General features: G+C 34.2%; 15 protein-coding genes and 3 pseudogenes across 18 annotated transcripts, besides 2 other annotated features; 8 read left to right on the top strand and 10 right to left on the bottom strand.

The window, feature by feature from the left end:
- Positions 1–3,547: part of a mobile genetic element that runs on past the window's edge.
- TVAGG3_0576750 (MULE transposase domain-containing protein) lies at positions 1,696–3,399 on the top strand (the record flags this gene model as incomplete). The annotated part of the gene is made up of 1 exon (XM_001582147.2): positions 1,696–3,399. The coding sequence occupies one exon, from the start codon at positions 1,696–1,698 to the stop codon at positions 3,397–3,399; it is 1,704 nt and encodes a 567-aa protein (XP_001582197.2).
- A 287-nt stretch (positions 3,548–3,834) lies between the features above and the next one.
- Positions 3,835–4,867, bottom strand: TVAGG3_0576730 (annotated as a pseudogene). Its single transcript has one exon. A coding segment is annotated over exon 1 (1,033 nt).
- A 470-nt stretch (positions 4,868–5,337) lies between these two features.
- TVAGG3_0576720 (protein of unknown function, DUF4106 family) lies at positions 5,338–5,868 on the top strand (the record flags this gene model as incomplete). The annotated part of the gene is made up of 1 exon (XM_051239052.1): positions 5,338–5,868. A coding segment is annotated over one exon (531 nt), but the record flags the coding sequence as incomplete, so codon positions are not given.
- A 170-nt stretch (positions 5,869–6,038) lies between these two features.
- On the top strand, positions 6,039–7,154 carry TVAGG3_0576710 (protein of unknown function, DUF4106 family; the record flags this gene model as incomplete). Its single annotated transcript, XM_051239051.1, has 1 exon — positions 6,039–7,154. The coding sequence occupies one exon, from the start codon at positions 6,039–6,041 to the stop codon at positions 7,152–7,154; it is 1,116 nt and encodes a 371-aa protein (XP_051096875.1).
- Positions 7,155–7,181: 27 nt separating this feature from the next.
- Positions 7,182–22,674: part of a mobile genetic element that runs on past the window's edge.
- TVAGG3_0576700 (protein of unknown function, DUF4106 family) lies at positions 7,187–8,791 on the top strand (the record flags this gene model as incomplete). Its single annotated transcript, XM_051239050.1, has 1 exon — positions 7,187–8,791. One exon carries the CDS (start codon positions 7,187–7,189, stop codon positions 8,789–8,791), a length of 1,605 nt encoding a protein of 534 aa, XP_051096874.1.
- TVAGG3_0576690 (protein of unknown function, DUF4106 family) lies at positions 9,169–9,702 on the top strand (the record flags this gene model as incomplete). Its single annotated transcript, XM_051239049.1, has 1 exon — positions 9,169–9,702. The coding sequence occupies one exon, from the start codon at positions 9,169–9,171 to the stop codon at positions 9,700–9,702; it is 534 nt and encodes a 177-aa protein (XP_051096873.1).
- Positions 9,950–10,748, top strand: TVAGG3_0576680 (annotated as a pseudogene). Its single transcript has one exon. A coding segment is annotated over exon 1 (799 nt).
- TVAGG3_0576670 (uncharacterized protein) lies at positions 10,779–11,619 on the top strand (the record flags this gene model as incomplete). Its single annotated transcript, XM_051239048.1, has 1 exon — positions 10,779–11,619. A coding segment is annotated over one exon (841 nt), but the record flags the coding sequence as incomplete, so codon positions are not given.
- Positions 12,487–12,938, bottom strand: TVAGG3_0576660 (uncharacterized protein; the record flags this gene model as incomplete). The annotated part of the gene is made up of 1 exon (XM_051239047.1): positions 12,487–12,938. A coding segment is annotated over one exon (452 nt), but the record flags the coding sequence as incomplete, so codon positions are not given.
- TVAGG3_0576650 (protein of unknown function, DUF4106 family) lies at positions 12,974–13,849 on the top strand (the record flags this gene model as incomplete). Its single annotated transcript, XM_001582148.1, has 1 exon — positions 12,974–13,849. One exon carries the CDS (start codon positions 12,974–12,976, stop codon positions 13,847–13,849), a length of 876 nt encoding a protein of 291 aa, XP_001582198.1.
- On the bottom strand, positions 13,866–14,690 carry TVAGG3_0576640 (KilA, N-terminal/APSES-type HTH, DNA-binding family; the record flags this gene model as incomplete). Its single annotated transcript, XM_001582149.1, has 1 exon — positions 13,866–14,690. The coding sequence occupies one exon, from the start codon at positions 14,688–14,690 to the stop codon at positions 13,866–13,868; it is 825 nt and encodes a 274-aa protein (XP_001582199.1).
- TVAGG3_0576630 (organellar and viral DNA polymerase type B) lies at positions 15,341–16,276 on the bottom strand (the record flags this gene model as incomplete). The annotated part of the gene is made up of 1 exon (XM_001582150.1): positions 15,341–16,276. The coding sequence occupies one exon, from the start codon at positions 16,274–16,276 to the stop codon at positions 15,341–15,343; it is 936 nt and encodes a 311-aa protein (XP_001582200.1).
- On the bottom strand, positions 16,874–17,266 carry TVAGG3_0576620 (uncharacterized protein; the record flags this gene model as incomplete). Its single annotated transcript, XM_001582151.1, has 1 exon — positions 16,874–17,266. One exon carries the CDS (start codon positions 17,264–17,266, stop codon positions 16,874–16,876), a length of 393 nt encoding a protein of 130 aa, XP_001582201.1.
- On the bottom strand, positions 17,905–18,765 carry TVAGG3_0576610 (uncharacterized protein; the record flags this gene model as incomplete). Its single annotated transcript, XM_051239046.1, has 1 exon — positions 17,905–18,765. One exon carries the CDS (start codon positions 18,763–18,765, stop codon positions 17,905–17,907), a length of 861 nt encoding a protein of 286 aa, XP_051096870.1.
- Positions 18,915–19,766, bottom strand: TVAGG3_0576600 (DNA/RNA polymerases family; the record flags this gene model as incomplete). The annotated part of the gene is made up of 1 exon (XM_051239045.1): positions 18,915–19,766. The coding sequence occupies one exon, from the start codon at positions 19,764–19,766 to the stop codon at positions 18,915–18,917; it is 852 nt and encodes a 283-aa protein (XP_051096869.1).
- TVAGG3_0576590 (uncharacterized protein) lies at positions 20,655–21,053 on the bottom strand (the record flags this gene model as incomplete). Its single annotated transcript, XM_051239044.1, has 1 exon — positions 20,655–21,053. A coding segment is annotated over one exon (399 nt), but the record flags the coding sequence as incomplete, so codon positions are not given.
- Positions 21,099–21,683, bottom strand: TVAGG3_0576580 (phage tail repeat-like family; the record flags this gene model as incomplete). The annotated part of the gene is made up of 1 exon (XM_051239043.1): positions 21,099–21,683. One exon carries the CDS (start codon positions 21,681–21,683, stop codon positions 21,099–21,101), a length of 585 nt encoding a protein of 194 aa, XP_051096867.1.
- TVAGG3_0576570 lies at positions 21,876–22,276 on the bottom strand (annotated as a pseudogene). Its single transcript has one exon. A coding segment is annotated over exon 1 (401 nt).

Below are 22,674 nucleotides of genomic sequence, written 5' to 3'. Positions count from 1 at the left end.
AAATTGATAGAAGTGTTATTGCAACAAATTGTATTTGCAGCAAAAAATATCATTTGCTCGATTCCATTTTTGGAATAAATTTGCTGGAACAATGTTAAATTAAAACAGTTGCTTAATTTTTCTTCATTGTTTTCATAAAAAAGTAACAAGTTTGCAACTGAAATTTCAAAATTTTGATAATTGCCAGTTATTTCAGTAAATATATATATTTGCTTTTCTTCATCTAAAAATGGCAAATATTGATTTGCAATATTAACTAAAGTTTGGGATAAATTGTTCCAGTTTGATTTTACAATTTGTGAGCACATTATGTAATATGTAAATTTATCCGCTTTGTAGGAATTTAAAATTGTTTGTTGTTCTGTTTCAGTTAAATTACTGAATTTTTCAAGATTAATATTGTGATAAAAAATAGAATCCTTGAAACATTCTGATATCTTTTCAATGTTTAAAACGGATGCTAAAAAATGTAAAAGAACTTCATCAGTCACTGTGATTTTTTTGAAAAATTTATCCCAATTCAAGCATCCAATTGATCTTTCTGTCATTGTACTTATGCATTGATAAAGTTGATTTAATGAATCCGAAGAATAATCATTATGCTTGACTAGTTGAGTTAGTTGATACAGACTGTCGTCAGCCATTTTAAAAAAAATGAATAAAATTGTATAGTAAATTATATTTGTGAAATTTGTGACGCTACATTCAATCTAAGACCAATATCTCAAAGAATTCCTCATTTAAGTATTACTTTTCATTGTTTTTTAAAAAATATCTTTGCTTATTTGTTCACTTTTTTGACATTTATTATATGCTTTTTATCATATTTCCGATGATATGAATATATATTCTATATAAGAATGACGCTACATTCAATCTAAGACCAATATCTCAAAGAATTCCTCATTTAAGTATTACTTTTCATTGTTTTTTAAAAAATATCTTTGCTTATTTGTTCACTTTTTTGACATTTATTATATGCTTTTTATCATATTTCCGATGATATGAATATATATTCTATATAAGAATGACGCTACATTCAATCTAAGACCAATATCTCAAAGAATTCCTCATTTAAGTATTACTTTTCATTTTTGATTCAATTTTCGAACGGTTTTCGTAAATTTTGCATCATTTCATTTTTTAATGGGAAAATCATCTATATTTAATCAAAAAAGAGCAAACTTTACAGACGAAAATAAAATATTTATCAGGGAACAATCTGATAAATACCAAAAATCAACATCGAGAGATGAAAAAACGAATATAATCAAACAAGTTCTTCAATATTTTAATATTAAATACGCCGAAAATGAATCTAAAGCTGTCAGAAGATATTTTAGTTATATTGCAGTTAAAAATATTCCCGCAGTTACTGGAAAATATCCTGATACAATTGTTCGCAAAGATATGCTTTATTCGCATGATCATACAAATATTATTAATTCAAATAATATTGAACGTTACTACCGTTGCATCGATCATTCTTGTCAAGCACGTTATTTAGTTAAAATTGAGAACAGTTCAGTTTCCGAAGATTTACAAAAGGAACATATACCCGAATGCAGACAATTTAAAAAGTTACAAAATGAAAAAAATGATCTTCATAAATCAATGACTCTGACAGAAATATACAATAAGGCAATGGCAAAATTTTCTGAAGACAACGGCACTTTTCAGCAGATTAAAAAATTTATGACAGAACTTGCTGTTGGTACTGATGAAAACCCATTAATTAAAGATTCATTGGTCAGGGAAGTTTATAATAAGTCCAGAAAATTTTCTGTTGGAGAAAAAATTACAGACGATGAAATTGCTAATTTTTGTTTAATAAATGGCGAGCAGTTTTTCATTGGCCATGATTTTCAAGCAAATTGTGAGACGATGTTTTTTGGTTTTGAGAAGGCAATTCAATTTGCAAAAGAAGCCACAGATTTATTTTGCGATGGAACTTTTAAAATTACACCAAAACATTTTCAAAAAGGACAGATGCTAACAATTATGATTTGTGAACCTTCAACAAATCAATATCTACCACTTTTATTTATATTCATGAAAAACCGCACATTTGAATCTTATAAGAAGGCATTTGAATATATTTTTACTGTCAAGGGTATTCAATTTTCAAAGCTAATTCAAATTCATTGTGATTTTGAAAAGGGAATGATAGAGGCACTTCAACAAATTTTCCCTAAAGTCCGTATAATTGGATGCCTATTTCATTTCAAACAAGCTTTACACAGGAAACTTGTAGCACTTTATACAAAAAATTTCAATACTTTACAAAATTCTTTATTTAAGCTATATTCTATTACTCCATTCATGTCTCATGAAGAATTTGTACTTACAATGCATATAATTAATCAAAATAAAGTTGATTCGATCAAAGATTATATTGATTATTTCAACAAAGTTTGGTTGCCGCACTACAATTTAATATCTCAATATAATAATGCAACTGCAATATTCACTAATGATTGCCTCGAGAGTATGCATTCAGAATTTTCTTCGTTAAAACATCCAAACATTTATGAAGCTATTAAGAAGATATCTCAAATCCAATTAGATAAATATAACGCCATCAAAAATAACCAGAAGATCGAGCGCCATATAAAAACCGTTATCACTGATAGCTACAAAAATTATATTCTTGACTGCTTTCAAAAAGAACTTGAGAAAACAATTTTTTCTATCAAACAATACAACGTAAGTGATCTTTCTTTGGCTCAGAACGAGATTTCTCCATATGGTTCCATAGAATCGAGTTCATTGTTCGAAAATATTCCAGTTCATGATGCAGATATACTCAAATCGATCGATCTAACAGATAAAGATACAATGATCACTAAGTTTATTAATGAAAAAAGAGAAAAAATTATGGCATTATTTAATGAAACATTAAATCATCCAGATTTTAATTCATCCACTCCAATTCAAACTAATTTTGAGCAAGCCGATACAAATCAAGGTTCAGATGCTCCAATTCGCTCCGAAAATTCAAATATTGCAGACTCTACAGATTTAGAACCAGAAAATCAAAACCATCCTTCTACAAATCAAATGTCTAGTAATCTAGAACATAAGCTGGACCTTCTTGATCATATTGAAAAACAATTATCGAAAATGCGCTCGTTATTGGGAATTCTTCCTACTACAAATGCTATTGTTGGGCCGTCAAAACAAGTTTCAGTTAATAGCAAGCAAAATTCTGAAAAAAATAAGAAAAAATCTTCCATAACAACAAAATCAAACAATAAAAAACAAAATTCATCCGACAATCCTCCTAAACGTAAAGCTCCTATTTCGGAAAGGATTCTCAGCGATAATAACTTATATTTTCAAGTTCATCGAAAGAGATCGAAAAGCAAACGTTCCACATCTACAGAGAAAAAGAATTGATATATGAAGTCTAATTCCTTTTATAACTACTATATTTTTATTCTTATGACTAAAAAATAATATATTATTTAACAATTTTCATTTTTTTCTTTTAACAATTTCGTTTTATTTCCATTTATTGTTAAATGATTTTTAGCATACACCTTTCAAAAAAAAAAAAAAAAAAAAAAAAAAAAAAAAAAAGGAAGTGGGGCTTCCAGGGGCTGCGCCCCTTCTAGCCCTAAGAAAAACCTAGAGGAGAACTAAAAAAATTATATAGTAAAAAATTAAAGTTTTTATTCGATAAGAACGACATCGCTATCGTTTTCTTCTTCCTCCTCCTCTTCTTCATAGTCAGTATCTGATGGCTCTTTGTCAGCCACATGACCAGCAACAAATATTGAGACAAATTGTTTCTTTGGTTTTGTTAGCAGGAACTTTTGATGGTCGTAGAACACGAATTCTACATTTTGAAAATGTTGTGCTGAGTATTCTGTGAAATGGGAAATTGGAATTGGTTCTCCCATGCCAAAACCAGCAATGGACGCGAACAAAACATCGTCTTCGACTCTTGCAGGTTTGTCAATTGCAACAGTAGTTATTATGTGGGTTTTCCTTCACATCCTGCAAGAGATTGTACATGATAGATTGCTTTTTCTTCTCCCTCAGGAACTGAAAGTGTGAAATGGAATGAGAGTTCTCCATATTCATTTGCTTCTTCGTAATAGTTGTATGTTGTAGGATACACCAATTGAAATTTTCCTATTCTTGTTTCCCTCAGGTGTTGTCTATATTGCTTGGGAAAACATAAAATAAATTGCTCTATAGCTTGTGTTGCTATTAGATTGGTTGTAACTGGTAATTTTGAGGCGAAAAGGTCTACAAGAACACCGGGATTTTTTATGTCGTTTTCAATTGGTTTAACAGATTCTATGACTTTGTTAAACATTTCACTATAATCTGTGTTGTCTTCGACCCCCCAATTGTTAAGAAGTTTATACAACAATTTCAGTCTTTTCATGGCGTATTTTCTTTGAATGGATTCGGGTAGCGAGAGGTTACAGTCGTCGCTTTGTGTTTCGTTACTCGAATATTGTTCAAGAGAAATTAAATCTTGAAATTGTGCTCTTGTTAACATACTTGTAGAACTATGTGAAACTTGTTCTGGTGCTGGTTGTAAATCTGTTTCAGATGTTTCTGTTGTGTTTTGAGAAGAAGAAGAACTCAAATTGTTGGACAATTTGTCTTGAATTGTAGAACTATGTGAAACTTGTTCTGGTGCTGTTTGGACAACTGTATCTGTTGTTTCAGATGTGTTTTGAGAAGAAGAACTCAAATTGTTGGACAAATTGTCTTGAATTGTATGAGGAAGTTGTTTTGGTATTATAGGAGGTCGTAAGGGTTTTGAGAATGGTGAGACATAAGTTGTAGGAACTTTAACTGCAGAGGTAGTCGAAGAATTGTTTGCGACACTTTTTCTTCCTTCCATTATGAAAAATAAACTGTTTTTTTCGGACTACTCATAGAAAAGTTTAAAATAAACCGTTTTACCAACGGAGACCCCCTCTATTTTTTTATTTTATTTAATAGTTACCGTTGGAAAACCGTTCCATCTCAAATATTGAATGAACTATAAACGTTTTTTGTTTTCTATATATACTTTTTTGTCCAACGGTAAAACTTTTTACACAACGGTTTTTGAGAGTCGTCGCCGTTGACTTTTTTTGTAGAGCACTCAAAATAGTATAACTTTGTCCGGACAAGTAAGGGTCTATCGTCGCTACAGGAAAAGTTACAGGCGTTCCAAGGAAGTATACTTTGAGAAGCCTTTTCCCCTTATAGAATGAGATAGGACGGTTATTTTACAAAACGACAACACTTTGACCGAGTAGTTTTTTGTGCTGAACAAAAAGTGTCATATAAACATCTGTCAAAAACCGCTTTTTAACTTCACTTAAAATGCCACGTAAGCTACGTAAGAATATACGTAAGAGGAAGGGAGCATTGAAACATCCAATAGTAAAACTGACACCACAACAACAGTTGCAACAACAAATGATGAATGACCCCACTATGTTGCAACAAATGTCAAGCAACCCTATGCTTTTAAACCGAGTTATTGGTGCACAGAGTGGAGGTTTAAGAGCGGCACTTTTAGCGAAAATGGCAGGCTATGGTGGAGCTGCAGACGGAACAGCTTATAACCCTCAAAGTCAAATGAATTTGAGTTCACTCAAAAATCAAATAACAGATGTCAAAAAGTCAAACATAGACATACAGAAACAAATAAGTGAAAACGAAAAGAAACTAGAATATGACAGACACACAAAGAAACTCAATGAGTTAAACGTAGAGAAAAAGAAGAAAGAAGAACAACTGAAAGAACTAAGTACAGAGGAATATGCGAAAAAAGTGTCAGAAAAAGCAGCAGAAGTAGCAAAAATGGAACAAGATGTTATAAATTTGAAAAACCATACTACTCAATATAAAGTACTGAAAGATGAAGAGATAAAACAAAAAGCCTGAAGACATATATGGATAGCGATGAGTATAAAAAAGAAGTTGAAGCAAATGTAAAGGCAGAAAAACTTTTACAGTTGCAAAACCAAACCGTACAGTATGAAAACTTAGCACAAGAAAGTAAAAATAACGACGCAGCCATGCAAAAGGCAATGAAAAGCGCAGAATATATAAAAGCTAATAATGACTGGTTAGATGCCCAAGCCAACGCTAAAGCAGCCCAACTTATAGGGTCAATAAGGACAAAAATACAAGCGGATGAAGACAGTTCAAATGAAGCTTTAATGAATGCTGACTTTAAGAACGCCTTCGAAGCTCTTCATAGTAAGGTGAAACTAGTGAACGACTTCTCATCTGGAAAGAAACTGAAGTCTGAAGGTTTCGACAAAGAGTTAAGAGAAGTAGCACAAAATATGACGAAAATAACAGATGCAGCAACGAGACAGGCAGTTCAAAGTGCCTATGACTCCGTTAGAGCAACTGTTGTGGAAAGTCAAGAAAAAGAGTTACAACAGACCAAAACAGACCTAGTAAATGCTTTCTTAAGAACGAAAAGTCAGGTAGGACATTATGCTGCAGATGGAACATATGTGCCAGCTGGTGGAACTTATATACCACCAGATGAGGTACAAGAAACTCAACAGGAAGAAGTTCAGATACAACCAGACATGGAAGAAATAGTTCAGCAACAACAGCTAGAAGAGCCTGAAGGAAACGAACAAGTCCCTCCTTTGGAAACTACAGAAATAAATGACGCAAGACTGAAACAGTGGGTAAAAGCTTTCCCATTCACAAAAGATATTATTGGTAACATGGAAAGAAAACCAGAATGGCTACAAAAACATATATTTGGAAACGAGCTTATTCCATATGGTCAAGCTCTGTTTGAAGAGCTTGAACCGGAAACTCAGGAAAGAGTCATGCAAACAATAAGCGACGACTCAAATACAAACTATGACGAAATCTTTCTAGGATATAGGTTACCTGAGATGGGCGACCAGAGCCCAAAGGCAAAAAGGACATGGGAAATTAACAACATACTAGGTGAACATGAGGCAAAGATGCAACAACTTGAAGCAGAGGGCAAGTTACCAAAAGCGACACCAAAGAAGAAGAGAAGAGTAGAACAAAGTGAAAATAGTGAAGAAGTAACTTCATCTAGTGAAAGTAGTGGCAATGAAGGAAAAAGAAGAGTTAAAAACTCAGTCAGGAAGAAAGTAAAGCTTGGTACGAGTGGGTTCTATTATGATATATAAATCCAACTATTCTATATTTTTACCCATATGAAATGTACGCCGCTCAGAATATAACGCCAACAGTTTTGGATGCCATGAACGGAAATGTTTCCGAATGGTATAACGAATGCGACAATGCCATTAGAAGGTCAGAAATAGTTCCTGGAACTTACGAATATACAACTGCTGTTTCTTATGGAAACGTAGGTGAGTTTGGTGAAGGTTCTTCAACAACAGTAGATATTGCTTGCGACAGGTTTCACATTATTTCTATTGACAACTCATTCTTATACGTGGAACAAGACATTGAAATAAAACCTTCTGCCAAGTTGTCTGACAAGAAAGGTTGCAATGGAATTTTCTATGTCGGATACCAATATGCTCCAGAAGTTTTCATGGGATATAAGATATATTCTAACTCTGACTTAGTTCAAACAGTAACATGGGCAAACTATGAATGGTTCGCTTTGAGAAACTCAGTACAACCACAAGCTAGAGAACAAACAGACCAGTATGCAACTATTGAGAAAATAAGAAGACTTGACCCTAACGTTCCAGGAGTTTATGTTAACCTTTCTGGACAAACTGCAGCAGCAGTAACCAAAGTAAAACTGAAACTTAGAGTTCCTTTGTCATCTTTCCTCATCTTTAGGTTCTTAAGATACTTGCCAAACTGGGCAGGAAAAATTTCTATCGAACTTACTCCAAGCAAAAATAACTTAGTCATTGCACCAACACAAGACCCATTCAGCATTACTGTAGCTGGAACTGGTGGAGCCAAGTTCTGTGACTTTTGCAAAGACAAAGTTGACTTAGACTTTGGTTTCTCAAACCTCAACACTGAAGTAAACTATTATTTCAATGCTGCTGGAGATGCTTGGGACCCAGTTAAGTTCACATGCGAAAAATTTGAATGCAAGAGAATAGAAAGCAGACTTGCAGTCTATATGTTGGACCCAGATATTTCAAATGCTTTAGCTGCCAAATATATTGCAGTTCCACTTATGTTCCCTATACACCAAATATCTGTCAAAGACTTTGCAGGTGAAGTTGGAAACCAAAGTGCTGACCCAGGTGCAAGAACAGATATTGCTTTAACAACTGCAATGAAACATGCAGATACTATGTTTGTACTGTTCAGACGAACTATAAATGACTATTCTTGTTTCTACAACCCTGGTATTAAATATCATATAAACATAGATGGCAAATATTATCCAAGAGAAGAATATTCTACAGTTGAGGATATGAGGTCATACAACTTGACATTAGATGCTATGAACTTTAACAACAACTTCACAACAACTATTAACCCTGAAATGCAAAGTTCTATTATGCCATATGTGAAAGTATGGACTCATACAGGAGGTCAAAAAACTCAATATACAAATGGAGACCGTTCAAACTTTTGGCTTGGCATTCCATTTGCTGACTCAGAAGACTTTATGGGTGGTATTTCAACTGTTGGTACTGTACAAATACAATATACTGGTGACAGAGACGGTCCAGATGAATTGAGAGCAAAGAAGTTTACAAAACCAATAGCACTTTTCACGGAAGATGCTCTTTTGAAGATTCGTTCGATGAAACCTGCTGGGGCTCCTCAGATTGGTATAACGACAGCTTCCATCGAGCAGATTTTGGCAGCAGGTCAGTAAGTTGTTCTTGAACTGACTTCTCTCCGTCAAATATTGACAGTACGCCAGTTTTGACATAATATTGTATTATAAACTTTCCTTTAGTAATATCGGTCAGTTTTGTTGTTATATTTTTGTCTGCTTCAAGAACTTTCACCATCTCGGTTATACCAACTTTCTTTGCTTTATGAAAATATTTAGGTTCAGCAAAGACTGCTATTCTATAACATTTTCCATTGTTTGTGTAAAGAACTATTCTGTCAATGTATTTGTATTGTTTGTGAGTATAAACCTTGTTTTGCTTCAATTCGAAGAGATATCCGAATACGTCCATCTTTTTATTCTAAGTAAAATGTCATTTCCGAAAAAATAGAAGCGTAAGTGTTTCAAAAGGTTTAATGGCGGTGGCAGATGTGAAGTTAAATTCACCAACTCAAACAAACAGTCAAAGTGTTGTTGTCAATGTCAAAGACAGAGATGTTGAAGTGGGGAAACCATACGAAGACGAAGATGGTATAACAATTGTTCCTGTAAAAGAACCAACATATCCTGAAGTTAGCAGAGACTTAAGTTCTGTTGCAGATATTCGAAACGACTACCAACAACTGAAAGACAAACTTCAAACTCAGGAGAAGATTTGTCAAGCTTTAGGTATAATGTTAAACTTGGTCGAACACAACCCTGTAAAAGTGAACTCATATGTCATTGCACCTCATGAAATTTTGAAAGAACTATTGAAACTTTTGACAGAGGCAGACGATATAAACATCAAAGAAATAGAACCCGACATTAGTTGCTGTGGTGTTTCATATAATGTCATTGACAAGATATACGTTATGAAAGGAGGTGAAACGTTGAACTTAAAATATAGTTTCCCAGACGTTATAAAAATATTTGACGACCACAACATTTCATTAAAATTTATTTGCTAAGTAAAAATGTCAAAACTTCTTGAAAGATGTTTGAAGAAAAATAATATAGACTTTATTTCATGTAAAGGACTTTACACACTTTTGAACGATATGAAAGACCCTGTTTTGTTTGTTCGTGTAGACAAAGGAAAGTTCTATGTCTTTACAAAATATTTGAACTTCTTAGACAGAGAACTTCAAGAAACGCCATGTGAAAGTTTAGATGAAGTTCTTCTCCACTTTCAGAAAAACTTTTAAATATATATAAATGGCAGAAGACATAATGGTTTATACTATTACGACTAAAAACCCTGAGTCATATAATTCTATAACAACAAACTTACAAAGTCCTCAAGGACGATATTGTAAACTAACCTTAAACACAATGACGACTAAAGCCTGTTTTGCTCTTTTGACACCAGAAGACTTTATTGTTGTGAATGGTAAAAAATACTCCTTTGAAGATACTTACTCAGATATACCACCAACAGGTTTTGTTGACTTATTTAATACTTTAAGGACGGGTGTAACATGTGCTGCAACTAGAGCAGGTTTCATTATGTTTGGATGTCCGACTGAGTTTACTATAAACGATATGAGCTATAATACAAAACTTATTTTCTGGTTTTTACTACCAACAGTTTCCTATAACAGGAAAAGGTGTCATACAAGGAATGTCTATTCCATTGACATTAAGCACACCAATCTTATATATTGTTTCAAACTTAGGTTCAAAGTGTTATTCGAATGTCGACAGAAACTATTATGACCAAAAGATACTTATGCGTATAAACAATACTTTCTCTGCTGGTTTGCCTATTGTTCATTCGAATGCAGAATTTTCAACCTTAGTGAACTCAAACACTTTGGCAAGTATAACGTTGACATTAGTTGACGCAAACTTTGTTCCTGTAAAACTTTTATGTCCTATGTATTTGTCAATGACGGCAGAAAGTTTCGAATTGGAAGATGCAACTGGTGAAAGTATTGTATTACAAGAACAACTTCAACAACAAATAGCTCAAGAACAACAAATGCAACAAATGGAACAACAAAGTCAAGAATAAAAAAATAATATTTTTTTTATTTTTATAAAAATGTACAGAATAGATGTTTCAGATTTTTATGACTTCCAAGCATTCAGAAATATGTGTCCATTTAGAGACTATAACAAAGCAGTCGAGAATTTGAAACGTTTAGTCATTTATGTTGACTCTGCCCCAGAATGTTATGTCATGAAAGAATGGGATGTTGTCTTTAACAAACCAAGAGCAACAATAGTGTCTGAACAAGAATGTAGACAGAAACTTAAGAAAATAAAAGTCGTACAAGTTGGCATGAAGATGTTAGATGCTTGGGATATCTTATTGTCAAAGTTAGAAGATTTTTCAGTTCGAGGTATAAAGTTCTATACACCTTCTCCAAACTTCTATTCTATCTTCACTGGATATAAATACGAACAAGTAGAATGGAAAGAAAATATTATAGAAGCTTGGTTAGACCATGTCAAAGAAATTATATGCAATGGAAACGAAAAGGTTTATGAGTATATCTTATGTTGGTTTGCAAACATCTTACAACATCCAAGTGCTAAAAATGAAACTGCTCTCATTATAATTGGAAAACAAGGAACAGGTAAGAACACATTCTTTACAGATATTTTGTGCAAACTGTTAGAAGGTTATTCGAATCCGAATATGACAAACTTAGAAAACATCTGCGGTAAATTTAACTCCTCAATTGAGAATATGAAACTTATAGTTTGCAATGAACTTCAAAGTATAGATACAACAAAAGTTTTGAACTCAGATGCTTTGAAGAGTCTTATAACAGACAAAGTTGGAGTTGTTGAAAGAAAGTATAAAGACCAAAGAGTTTGTGAAAATGTTGCAAACTTCATTATGGTTTCAAACAATACTGTTCCGATGAAGTTAGAAAGTTCTGACAGAAGATATGTAGTTGTCAGAACGTCAGAAGCTCATATGCAAGATACAGAATATTTTGACGACTTAGCAGAAACTTTGACATCTGACTTTTACAACCACTTGTTCTCATATTTCATGACATTAGATATTTCTAAGTTCAATCCAAGACAAATTCCACATACAGAAGAGAGACAAACATTGTTAGAAGCAAACAAGAGTGTTTATGAACTGTTCATAGATGAAACTGACTTTGTGTCATTAGATGAAAGGTCATTGTACGATTCGTATAAACAATATTGTCAAGAATATGGTTATATGGCAGCTTCTAAACGAACATTCTTGGCAAATGTCAAAAGTCTTTTAGATGTTCAGAATGGTGTATATACAAAGAAAAATTTTTCTGAGTAAATTTTAAAAAAAATATTTTTTTATCCGATAGAAAAAGATGGCAAAATTCATCTCAGTAAATAAGTACATGTCAGGACTTAAAGAAGAACTAGACCCATTCACATATTTGAATGTTTACTTCTACCATTTTGAAAAGTCTTCATTCAGCAAAGTTTGGAACATCGAACCAGTTAAGTTTGCTGTTGTGACTAAAAATGGTGCGAAATTTGAAGACTTAGACATAGAAGGTTTGTTAACAGTCAAAGAAAGTTTTGACAGAAGGTTCTCAAACCTTAAAGAAGGCAAAGCATACAAACTTGTTATACCTTATGAACCAAAGAAAGCAGACGACTATGAATATTATGAGTCTAAAGTTGTAGAAGTTCAAGGTAAATTGGGTAAAAAGATTTTAGAGTCTAAGCCAGTGTTTGCCCCTAAAGAGGAAGAGAACATTGACATTGACCAGAAATGTTCTAAAAATAAAATTTTATTTTTACATGTCAAATTTCTTTTTCTCTGGAACTGTTCAGGTTCTTTCTTCTCTTCTTCTACTTTCTTTTCTTTCTTTTCTCTCTTCTTCTTTTCTGGTGGAGTTATGTCAAATTTGGCGCAACCATATTTATGTAAAAGTTCTTTGTCCTTTAATAGCTCATCTATTCTGTTTTCTATTTCATCTTCAAGAACAGCGCATGTGTCTTCTTTGCATTCTAAGAAGTTTTGTTGGACTTCATCTCTCCAAGAGGCGTCATCTCTGTCAACAAGTCTGTCATTGACAAATTTTAAGACTGCTCTGCTTAATGTTTTATGGTTCTTGTCATATTCCCAGAAACAGAACTTTAGAACAAATTCACCTTTCTTGTTTACACTATGTAAGATTTTATGGTCGACAGAAGTTTTAGAGTCAAAAAGCTTGTCTCGAATATAGATAGCGAAATCACTAGACATTTTCTAAAAGATAAAAATTTTAATTTTCTAAAAATATGTTAGAAAAAAAGTTTGCTGACATTGACAAGAAATTTGAGAATGTTTTAAACAAGAACAAGAGGAAGTTAGAAAATGCTCAAATAAAACCTATACATGACAAGTTCTTATTTGCTCAGAATGGTATAACAGGTCTAATTGCACCACCTGGGTCGGGTAAGACTTTCACTTATCTTAAAATGGCTGCACAACAACAAGAACTAGATGAGAAGAACCCATTCTATGAGTTAGTTGTTATTTGTTCGACTTCTGGTCAATTTGACCAAACCGTCAATTCGTTCAAAGATATTATAAAGAAGTCTAAGTTAGTATGTATAAAGGATACTGAGTTGTTAGATTGGATAAAGAAGTACCAAAGAAGAGTTTTGAAGTATAATGCCATAAATGAGTATATAAATTCGAAGTTCAAAGACCCAAATGAGGAAATGCAGAGAATATTAGAGAAGAAACACTTCAGAAACAAACAGAAAGAGATAGAATACATTTCGAAGAAATTGCAATCTTACGATTGGAAGACTTACCCTCATAGATGTCTTCTTATCTTAGATGACTTTGCTTCTCATCCTTTGTTAAAGAAAAGAGAACAAGACATGTGTCGAATTCTTAAGAAGCTCAGACACTTTAACATCTCAGTTGTCATTTGTGTACAGACAGCAAAGAGTTTAAGTAAGGATGTAAAGAGAATACTTACTGACATAATACTTTTCCCCGGATTGTCCGAAGACGATTTCATGGAACTTATGAAAGAGTCCATGGCAGGTAAGTTTGACAGACATGAACTATGGGAGAAGTACAAAGTCATACAAGACCCTCATACTTCTTTCAGAATTCATATCTACGCAAACAAAGTTCAAATTGTAAAAAGTCAAGCTTGAAAAATAAAGAGTGCATCTACCCTACTTGTTTGAAGTTGTCAAAATACTCTGTTATTTTTTCTTTCAGTAGCGGTAAGTCTTCTTTGAAGGTAAGTATTGTACAACCTTTCATATCATAGTGTGTTTGAGGTAACGTATCTTGAACTATTTGTTTCACATCTTCATTTGGAGTCATTGAAATCGGTAAGTTTTCGCGATAGAACCAATTTCTGTCAGATTTGTAAATCTTAGCAAGGTCGTAAAAGCTTTTGTTGTTTCTTCTGACTAAATGCAACATAACCATATCTTTATCTTCTTCATTTTCCATCTCTTCAGTATAAATCATATACTTATAGTTCTTTTCCTTTCCTTTTGGTACCGAACGTGGTATTCTTTTCTGAATGCTTTTGTCTTTTGCTTCAATGACTTCATCTTTTGCTTGAAGTTTCTTTTCCATCTCTTCACGTTCTTGTCTATGAATTTCGTCAAGAAGTTTGTAAACATGCCAAGCATAACGAGGCGAAGCCCACATTGCAACTGCATTTACAAGAAGTCTATGTACATAATATCCTCTTAAATTTATTGGCAAATTTTTACGATTTTCATGTGTTTTATGCAAGACCGAAAAAGTTCGGTCTAGAGAAATTTCACTCAAAAGTTCTTGTGTGCTTTGGTTTTTGAACCAGTCGTCTGCGTGTTTAGTGTCTGGAGCATAACATGCTGTCAAAATACTTTGCATTTGGTACATGTCATCTTTGACCGAACGAATGAGACGTAACTGTTTGTTAAACTGTATGTACTCATATTCTTCACTTATAGCTTCATGGACTATAACTGTTGTTGTGTTCTCTGTTGTTGACATATCTGTCTTTACATACAAAATAAAAAAATAAATAAAAATAAAACTAACTTTATTTTTTCTATCTTAAGGAAATTCATGATTTTCATACGGAATCTCTTCTCTCGGTTTTCCGAGGGAAGCAAGCATATGCCCTAAAAATTATTTTACTCAGAATTTTGTTGCTGAATTCAGTAAAAATAATGTTTAGGTGAAGAGGTGACATCTCACCCGTTTTCTCACCTCTTTTCTCACCTCATGAATTTTCATGATTTCTTCGTAAATGTTTTGTCAAGACTTCTTCGTACATGTTTTGTCAAGACTTCTTCGTAAATGTTTTGTCAAGACTTCTTCGTAAATGTTTTGTCAAGACTTCTTCGTAAATGTTTTGTCAAGACTTCTTCTTCGTAATGAGCGTAAAGGACCCAAAAATAAAGTTTAGGTGAAGAGGTGACATCTCACCCGTTTTCTCACCTGTTTTCTCACCTCAGTTATTTTATAAGCGTTTTACATGGTAAATGTTATTTTTTAAATTTTGTGAAAACTCAACGGTTTGACACAAGCCCTAAAAATTATTTTACTCAGAATTTTGTTGCTGAATTCAGCAAAAAATAATGTTTAGGTGAAGAGGTGACATCTCACCTCTTTTTTCACCTGTTTTCTCACCTGTTATTTTATAACCGTTTTACATGAATTGTACGATGTATATTTGAAATCTTAAACAGTTTCGTAGCTTCTATTTCTTCTTTTAGTACATCGAATGTTTTAACGATACCGAAAGTTTCTTTATACTTCTTCTTGACGTCAGATAATAGGAAATCTTCTGCTGTTGGATAGTTTTTGTTCAGAAATTCTAACATGTTCATTTTATTTTCTGCTGGCTTCTCTGCTTCTTTCTTTAAATCTGCATAGTCGTTTCTCATTCTTTCTATCTCTTTGACGGAGTAGTTATATCTCCTCATTGCTGCTTTACATTTAGAACATTGCGGGTTCATTTTTGCGTTATATTCTGAAACCTTACCTGCTAAAACAACTAAGGCGTCAATGGTTTTCTTTAACTCAAACATAGCGGGTCTTATTTGTTCGTTCCATACCGTACCCCTACTATCTTCATCTCTTATCTGCCATACACATTTTGCAGCTAATGAAACAAAGTTGTCGTAGGTCTTAAATTCTTCAGATTTATATATGTCAGAGATGTTCTTATATAACATGTCGCAATCTTTGTCCATAACTTTATGGTTGCAATGAAAACCAAGGAATTCATAATTTACCTTTCGTATGAACTTCTTTATTTCTACTGAGTCAGTTGGTTTCACTTCAATTTCGTCGAATTCAGGAATAGTGAGTTTTTGTTGTTGGATTTCAGGTAGTTTAGGCAAATGGTCAATAATGTCCTGCATTTCATAAAGATACTGTTCATTTGTTTCATTCTGTGCGGTACAGTCTAAATTACTTGTTAAAAGTTCCTGCTTTATCTTCTGGATTTCTGTTTCGAAAGTATATGAAGAAGGAATGAAGCTTTTCATCTCTACTAACATAGATGTTGGATTCATGACTAACGAGTTTGGTGCTGTTGTTTGAATTGTTGTTGTGCCGATTGTTGACATTTCTGTTCTTTTATACAAAATAAAAAAATAAATAAAAATAAAAATAACTTTATTTTTTATTTCGGGAAAATTCATGAGGTGAGAAAAGAGGTGAGAAAACGGGTGAGATGTCACCTCTTCACCTAAATTATATTTTTGGGTCATTTACACTCATTACGATGAAGAAATCATGACAAAACATTTACGTTCATGTTTGACAAAACATTTACGAAGAAGAAGTTTCGACAAAACATTTACGATGAAGAAGTTTCGACAAAACATTAATATATAAAATTCATGAAAATTCATGAGGTGAGAAAACAGGTGAGAAAACGGGTGAGATGTCACCACTTCACCTAAAATATATTTTTACTGAATTTATCAACAAAATGAACGAGGTCAGGATGTATGTTGCTGAATTCATTCATAACACCCTTTGTAAGCTCATAAAATGCTTGTTTTGAGGTCGAGCCACTTTTGGCTCCACCGTATTCTTTCAACCAAAACTCAAGAATTTCCCGCATGAATTTTGTATAAAAAGCAACCGTCTGAATTCCGGCGGTTGCTATATTCTTCACAAAACATTTACGTTTAGTTTACGATGAAATCATGACAAATTCAAGAGGGTGAGAAAAGAGGTGAAAAAACAGGTGAGATCTCACATTCTAACATAAACTTTATTTTTTGGTCCGGGAACAACTTTCTCTCAATTGGAGCTGTAGCATACTCTTTGCGTAAGCGGTTCAGACCTTCTTCGAAGTCTTGGTCTCTCTTGGACTGAGATTGGAATTGTGGGGCAGGTTTTTGCATAAACATCCAAGGGTTGGAGCTGTAGCATACTCTTTGCGTAAGCGGTTCAGACCTTCTTCGAACTCTTGGTCTCTCTTCGATTTGTATTGGAACTGGTAGTAATTTGGATTGAGATTGGAATTGCTGGAACTGAGGTGCAGGGGCTGGTGCTTTCGGTTCTTCTGGATTGAGATTGGACTCGGTTGGTGGGACGTGGGACATTCGTTGGTGGCTTAACCATCGGACCACAACGATAAAAATCTCTGCTACTAGCAGTACTGCTACTGACAGTAGCAGTACTTTTACTGACAGTAGCAGTACTTTTTCTGACAGTAGCAGTACTTTTTCTGACAGTAGCAGTACTTTTTCTGACAGTAGCAATGGTCGAGGTCGAACCTACCGACGAGGCAATTTACCTAATTGAAATTAACGAGCTTGTTAAAGACTTCCTCAGGCAGAATGTAAAAGGCAAGCTTGTTAACTGTTGGATAACTGGAAGGGCTGCCTTGAATCTCGAGACTTCGACTGGAATTCCAATTCAAATACCAGACGGGACAGCCTACGACGACATAAAGCAAGCAAAGAAAGAAGCTCTTCTCAAGTTCTTTGCCAAGCGTCCTTGGATACAACTTCCAAACAGAGAGAACCCTTTCCCAAGAATGAGCCAAATTCTCAGAGCACTGTTCCACTTCTCGGGTCAACCATTCTACATAACTACAGAAGGCGACATCCAACCAGTTCAGTAAACATCTCATTTTAACTTCACTTTTTTATGTTTTTTGTGAAAGTGTCAAAAATAAATTGTTTTCATGAGTTTTCTACGATGTTAGAAAAAATGTTATTTTCTAATATCTTCACATTCAATACTTTTTCAGCACTTTTCTGTAGTTATATATGAAAGACAATTCGAGATAAAAGTCATAGTACAATGGAATAATATGTTGCACACCATTTGTTGTGAACCAAACTTGAAAGTCAGAGAAACTGTTACTAGATGGTTCGTAGAATTTAGAAGCAAAGTCATAAAAGTCCTTACCAATACATAGAAAACTATTGTTGCTTGAACTGAAACTTGCATGACACATAACATTTTGAGGGTCAAACACGTTTCTATAAACCATCAAATCTGCTGGTGGAAGTATAAATTTAAATGGACCATCTGGTGGTAATGGTTCGTTCTGGTTTAGTAACCGAAGAAATTGTGCCCAAGAACGTTTGTCTACTTCCCAAAATAAAAACTCTGTATCTCTTGGAGGGTTAATTTCAATCTTTTGAAATGAAACGGTGGAGTTCATCTTGTCATATTCTAGTTTCAGATAGTATGTTCCATTTAGTAAAGAGTTGTATTTTTTTTGAAATTCCCAATAATATTTGTTCATTTGAGTTTGAAAGTCATTTAGAGTTTTCTCAAGACTTTCGTCTGAACGAACTGTAAAGATTCTCATTTCGTCAAATTTGTCTATTAGACCATCAGAACCTTTATACTGCCCATGAAAATATACTGCGAACATAAATGCGTTAGTTCTATTTGAAAACAAAACTCTTCTAAATCCTATTGCCTTTGCATCTGAAGGACTTTGAAGCCAACGAATTGGATAGTCAAACCTGTATGCTCGGGATGAAATTTCTTCATCTGAAATAGTCCTACCAGCATTTGTAAAGATATAGTCTAACGGTTTTGTATCTGCTACTTTTGTTCTTTGTTTTTCAACCTGAAGCATTTAATATATGTAAAAATATATTGTTTTAAAATGGTATGCCATTTCATATTTCTCATCTAACAAACAAGTTTCCCAACGGTCTTCTCCAACAAACTCAGCGTACATTTCAAATAAAATTTAAAAAATGTCACTTTTTTAAAAATAATTTTTTATTTCATGCAATGTTTTATTTCTGTGCCGTCTTCAAGTATGCCCCAGTACTTACGCTTGGAGAGGACATGAACTTCGGAAAATACCTTATCTAGCTTAAAACAGCCCATCTTTTCACCGACCATTCCCATTTCAATGAGTTTGTTATAGCCTTCTTCGTTCGTCATGAGTGCGTCAATGTTCTCATAGTAAACCTTCACTTTGGATTTGACTTCGGAGAAGAATTTGTTGTAGTTGTCAAGGACTGCTTTTGCGAACTGAGGGTAAGACCAATGTTCGACAATAGGTTTTAATGTGGTTACTAAGCCACTTTGACCTTGAGTGAATTCGTACTTCAAAACAAAAGGAGAAAACCTTTCAACAAAGTTGTCGACCTTCTCATAATGTTTACTCTTCATCTCTTGAGGTTTCTTAATGGAATATCCCCATGTCGAATTCATAAGCAATTTGAGTGTCATTGCAAGTTTGGGGTTTGAAGCTTTCCTAATATCATACAGTTGTTGTATGACTTTTCCAACTGTATAGTTCCTTCCCGGGAACTCACCATCTTCGTTTGGAATTCCAGTCGGAATATATTGGACAAACCTCATGTATGCAGCGTTAAGGTCGACATAGTATATCTTTTCGTTTGAGTCGAACTTGTCGCAACCAATTGGTCCAGTTTGTGGAAATTCAAGTGAGTCTCTTATCTTCTGAGAAACTTCTCCTGTTATCTCATAAACATCGTCGAAGCAACCTGTCTCATATAAAACCTTCTGACCTAACTCAGATGCTCTCCAATACAATTTGACGTCAATTGGATGTCTCAATGGAAGTTTGTTTATAGCATCTTGAAGTTCTTGCAACCTCATTGGAAGTTCTTCTGGTTCAGGTTGGTATCCGAACAATCCAACTCCTTGTGGAATTATGTACTTCTTTTGTACTAGAACTTTGTCTGGAACAACTTTTGGTCTTGCTAACAGTGAAAAGTTTGTTTCGTCTTTTGGTACAAAAGTTTCTGTCAGCTTGTCATCTGGAATTGGTTCCAACAAACCTTTCTCGAAAAGAATGTTTACAGCTCTGACAATGTTGCACTTGCCTTTTCCGAACAATGGGTTTGTAAGACTTTCGTTCAACATGAAGTGGTTGTGGACAATTACAATCTTCAACCATGGTAAGTCTTTGTCAACAACATAGTCGTCATGTGAAGAACCTTTAGCTGTAGGTATGTTGACTCGGATATTGACATTTGCCAACGGTGCAATTTTTGCCAATTGACCTCTGAGAATGTACCTTGTCTTCACACATGACTCAAGATACTTCATCTTCTCATCTGTAACAAGACCAGAGTTCCTGAGACATGTAAGAATACAAGGTTCATTGACAATTGTTTCAATTGAATTGTAAATTCCATACCTTGTCAAGTCAATGTCAGACTTATTTATGAAGGGGAAGTATCCAGCATGTTGTCTGACTGCTTGAGGGTTAGGTTCATGCCATTCGAACTTGACACTTGCAATTCCTTCAATTGCATTCAAAATGTCTGAGTCTGAGTCAACCATTTGTTCTCTCTTTGTAGTCTTGAAAGCGTCAAGAAGTTTTGCGGCTGTTTGTTCATTGCCATGTGCATAGTAAATGTGACCATCCAAATCTGTTATGGTCAATCTGAGATTGTGTCCTTTCTTATTTCCGTCTTGAATTGCAGCAAGTACTCCCATGAAGCCTTCTTTGTTCTTTCCTTCGTCAAAGTTTACTGTAAAGGTTCGACCAGATGTAATTTGACTTCTAACTTCACGATACTTTTCATATGCATATCTTGTTCTTTCCATGGGAGCATGACCATCCTCTGCACTACCTTTTTTCCTTCTCAAAGGATGCAATTGTTCGTCATGTTTCCAGTAGAATCTGGCAAAGCCGTCGTGTCCTTCAACTTGAGGTTCACTAACATCGAAAGGCATGTCCATAAGACGTTCTTCTTCTAACCTCTCTAGTCTGTTTGGATAATTGGCACGTGCTGTTTCCAAATCCATTTCGTAGCGAAGACCAGACAATTTGTCATAGACTTTTATGGGTCTTCCCTTCCTATATTTAAAATTCTTCGAAACTCTCCAACCATATCTTTGCAACTCTGCTTTTATTCTAGCAGACTTTCTGTCCATTCTATATGGGGGCATTTTTATAAAAATAAAAAAATATTTTTTTCTTTACTTTACATAACCGCCTGCTGCCATAAGTCTTTGACGCCAACCCATACCAGCTAATGAAGGTTGACTTGGTTTAGTTTGGAAACTAAACTTTGGTTTTGGTTTATCTTCAGTTTTTGGTTTCTCTTCTTCTATCGGTTTTTCGTCACTTTTTGGTTCCTCTGACTTTACTTCACTTGCAGGAACAGTTGTGTCGTCAACATCTTCATAAATATCATATGCCATTTGTTTTTGTTTTCCTTTCAACTTTTTGTGTTTGTTGTAAAGTTTAGAATATTTCGACTCTAAGTCAATGAGATGTTCTATAATGAACTGTTGGTCAGTGAAGTAAACTTTTCCATCTGTTGTCTCGAAAGCTCCTTCAGACTTCAATATTTTATTTGTGAGAGTCTGTTTCTTTTTTGAGATACTAGCCGTTCCATTTCTATGAAAAGTGACTTTATAGTTAGGGTTTGTATTTCCAGACCTGGCACTTTCTATTATTGAATTTTTCTCTTCATCTGTAAGTTCTTTGACAGGTTTTGACAATGGTTCTGAACTTTTTGTTTGTGGTGTCAAATCTACCGTTTCAACTTCTTCGGTCATTTTCAGGTCCGTAAAAAATTTTAGTTTGGTTTGTTTTCAACTGGTTGTTGTTGTTTTTTAAGTCGGTCTAAAACTTCCTGAGGTATAGGAAGAACTTGACAAACACGTGGTGTAACTGCTGGAAGTCGACAAATCCATCTTGAACCCATTTGTCTCAATGCTGTATTGTTCATTTCATCTCAGTAAAAAATTTTACATTCCCCACGTTTGAGGCGGTTGAGGTTGGTTATTGTTTACCCACTGTTGTGCATGGTTATATCCTCTGTTAAAAATCTTTCACCTTGGTCCATATAGTGTCCTGCTTGGTTATAGTAGTCATTTGCTTTGTTATAATAGTTTCCTGCTTGTCTTCCTACATTGTCCATCCATCCTTGAACTTTTCCTCTTGTTTCAGGATTTGGAATAAGATTTGTTGCATCTCGTGCTACCTCCCAACCTTTCTGTACAGTTTGTATAATAGGTTGTGCTTTCTCTTTAAGTATACCTAATGTACTCAAAATCTTCTTTCCAATTCCAAATGCACCTCTGGCTATTGTTCCCACTGCGGGCAAAAATCTGGATGCAACTCCTGCTAATGCGCCAAATAAACCCATTTCTTATAGGGTAAAAAATGACGAATCCAAACAAGGACCCCTATGTTTCTAAAGCGACAAAGAAAGCACTCATGGTAAAAATCTTTAGTTCAACACCAAATGCTTGGTTTATGGATATCTTGGAAAACATTCCGAGGTATAGAGAAGATGGACCACCATACTGGTTAATATTTGTTGGTCAAAACACAAGATACTGTGAAGCCATACCATTATGGTCCAAAAATATTTTAGATGTGAAAACTGCTTTGACAATATTCGTTGACAAATACCATCCAACAAAACTGACATCTGACTGTGAAAGTTCTTTCAAATCAGATGATATTAAAAACTATCTGCGTTCAAAAAATGTAAACCAATATTTCATTGTCGACCAAAAACCATTCTGCTCTTGGTGTCAT

This window comes from Trichomonas vaginalis, chromosome II, assembly GCF_026262505.1.
Source record: "Trichomonas vaginalis G3 chromosome II, whole genome shotgun sequence".
Taxonomy (NCBI): Eukaryota; Parabasalia; order Trichomonadida; family Trichomonadidae; genus Trichomonas; species Trichomonas vaginalis.
Note: the sequence above shows the minus strand (reverse complement) of the source record. Positions and strands in the feature narration are given on the sequence as shown.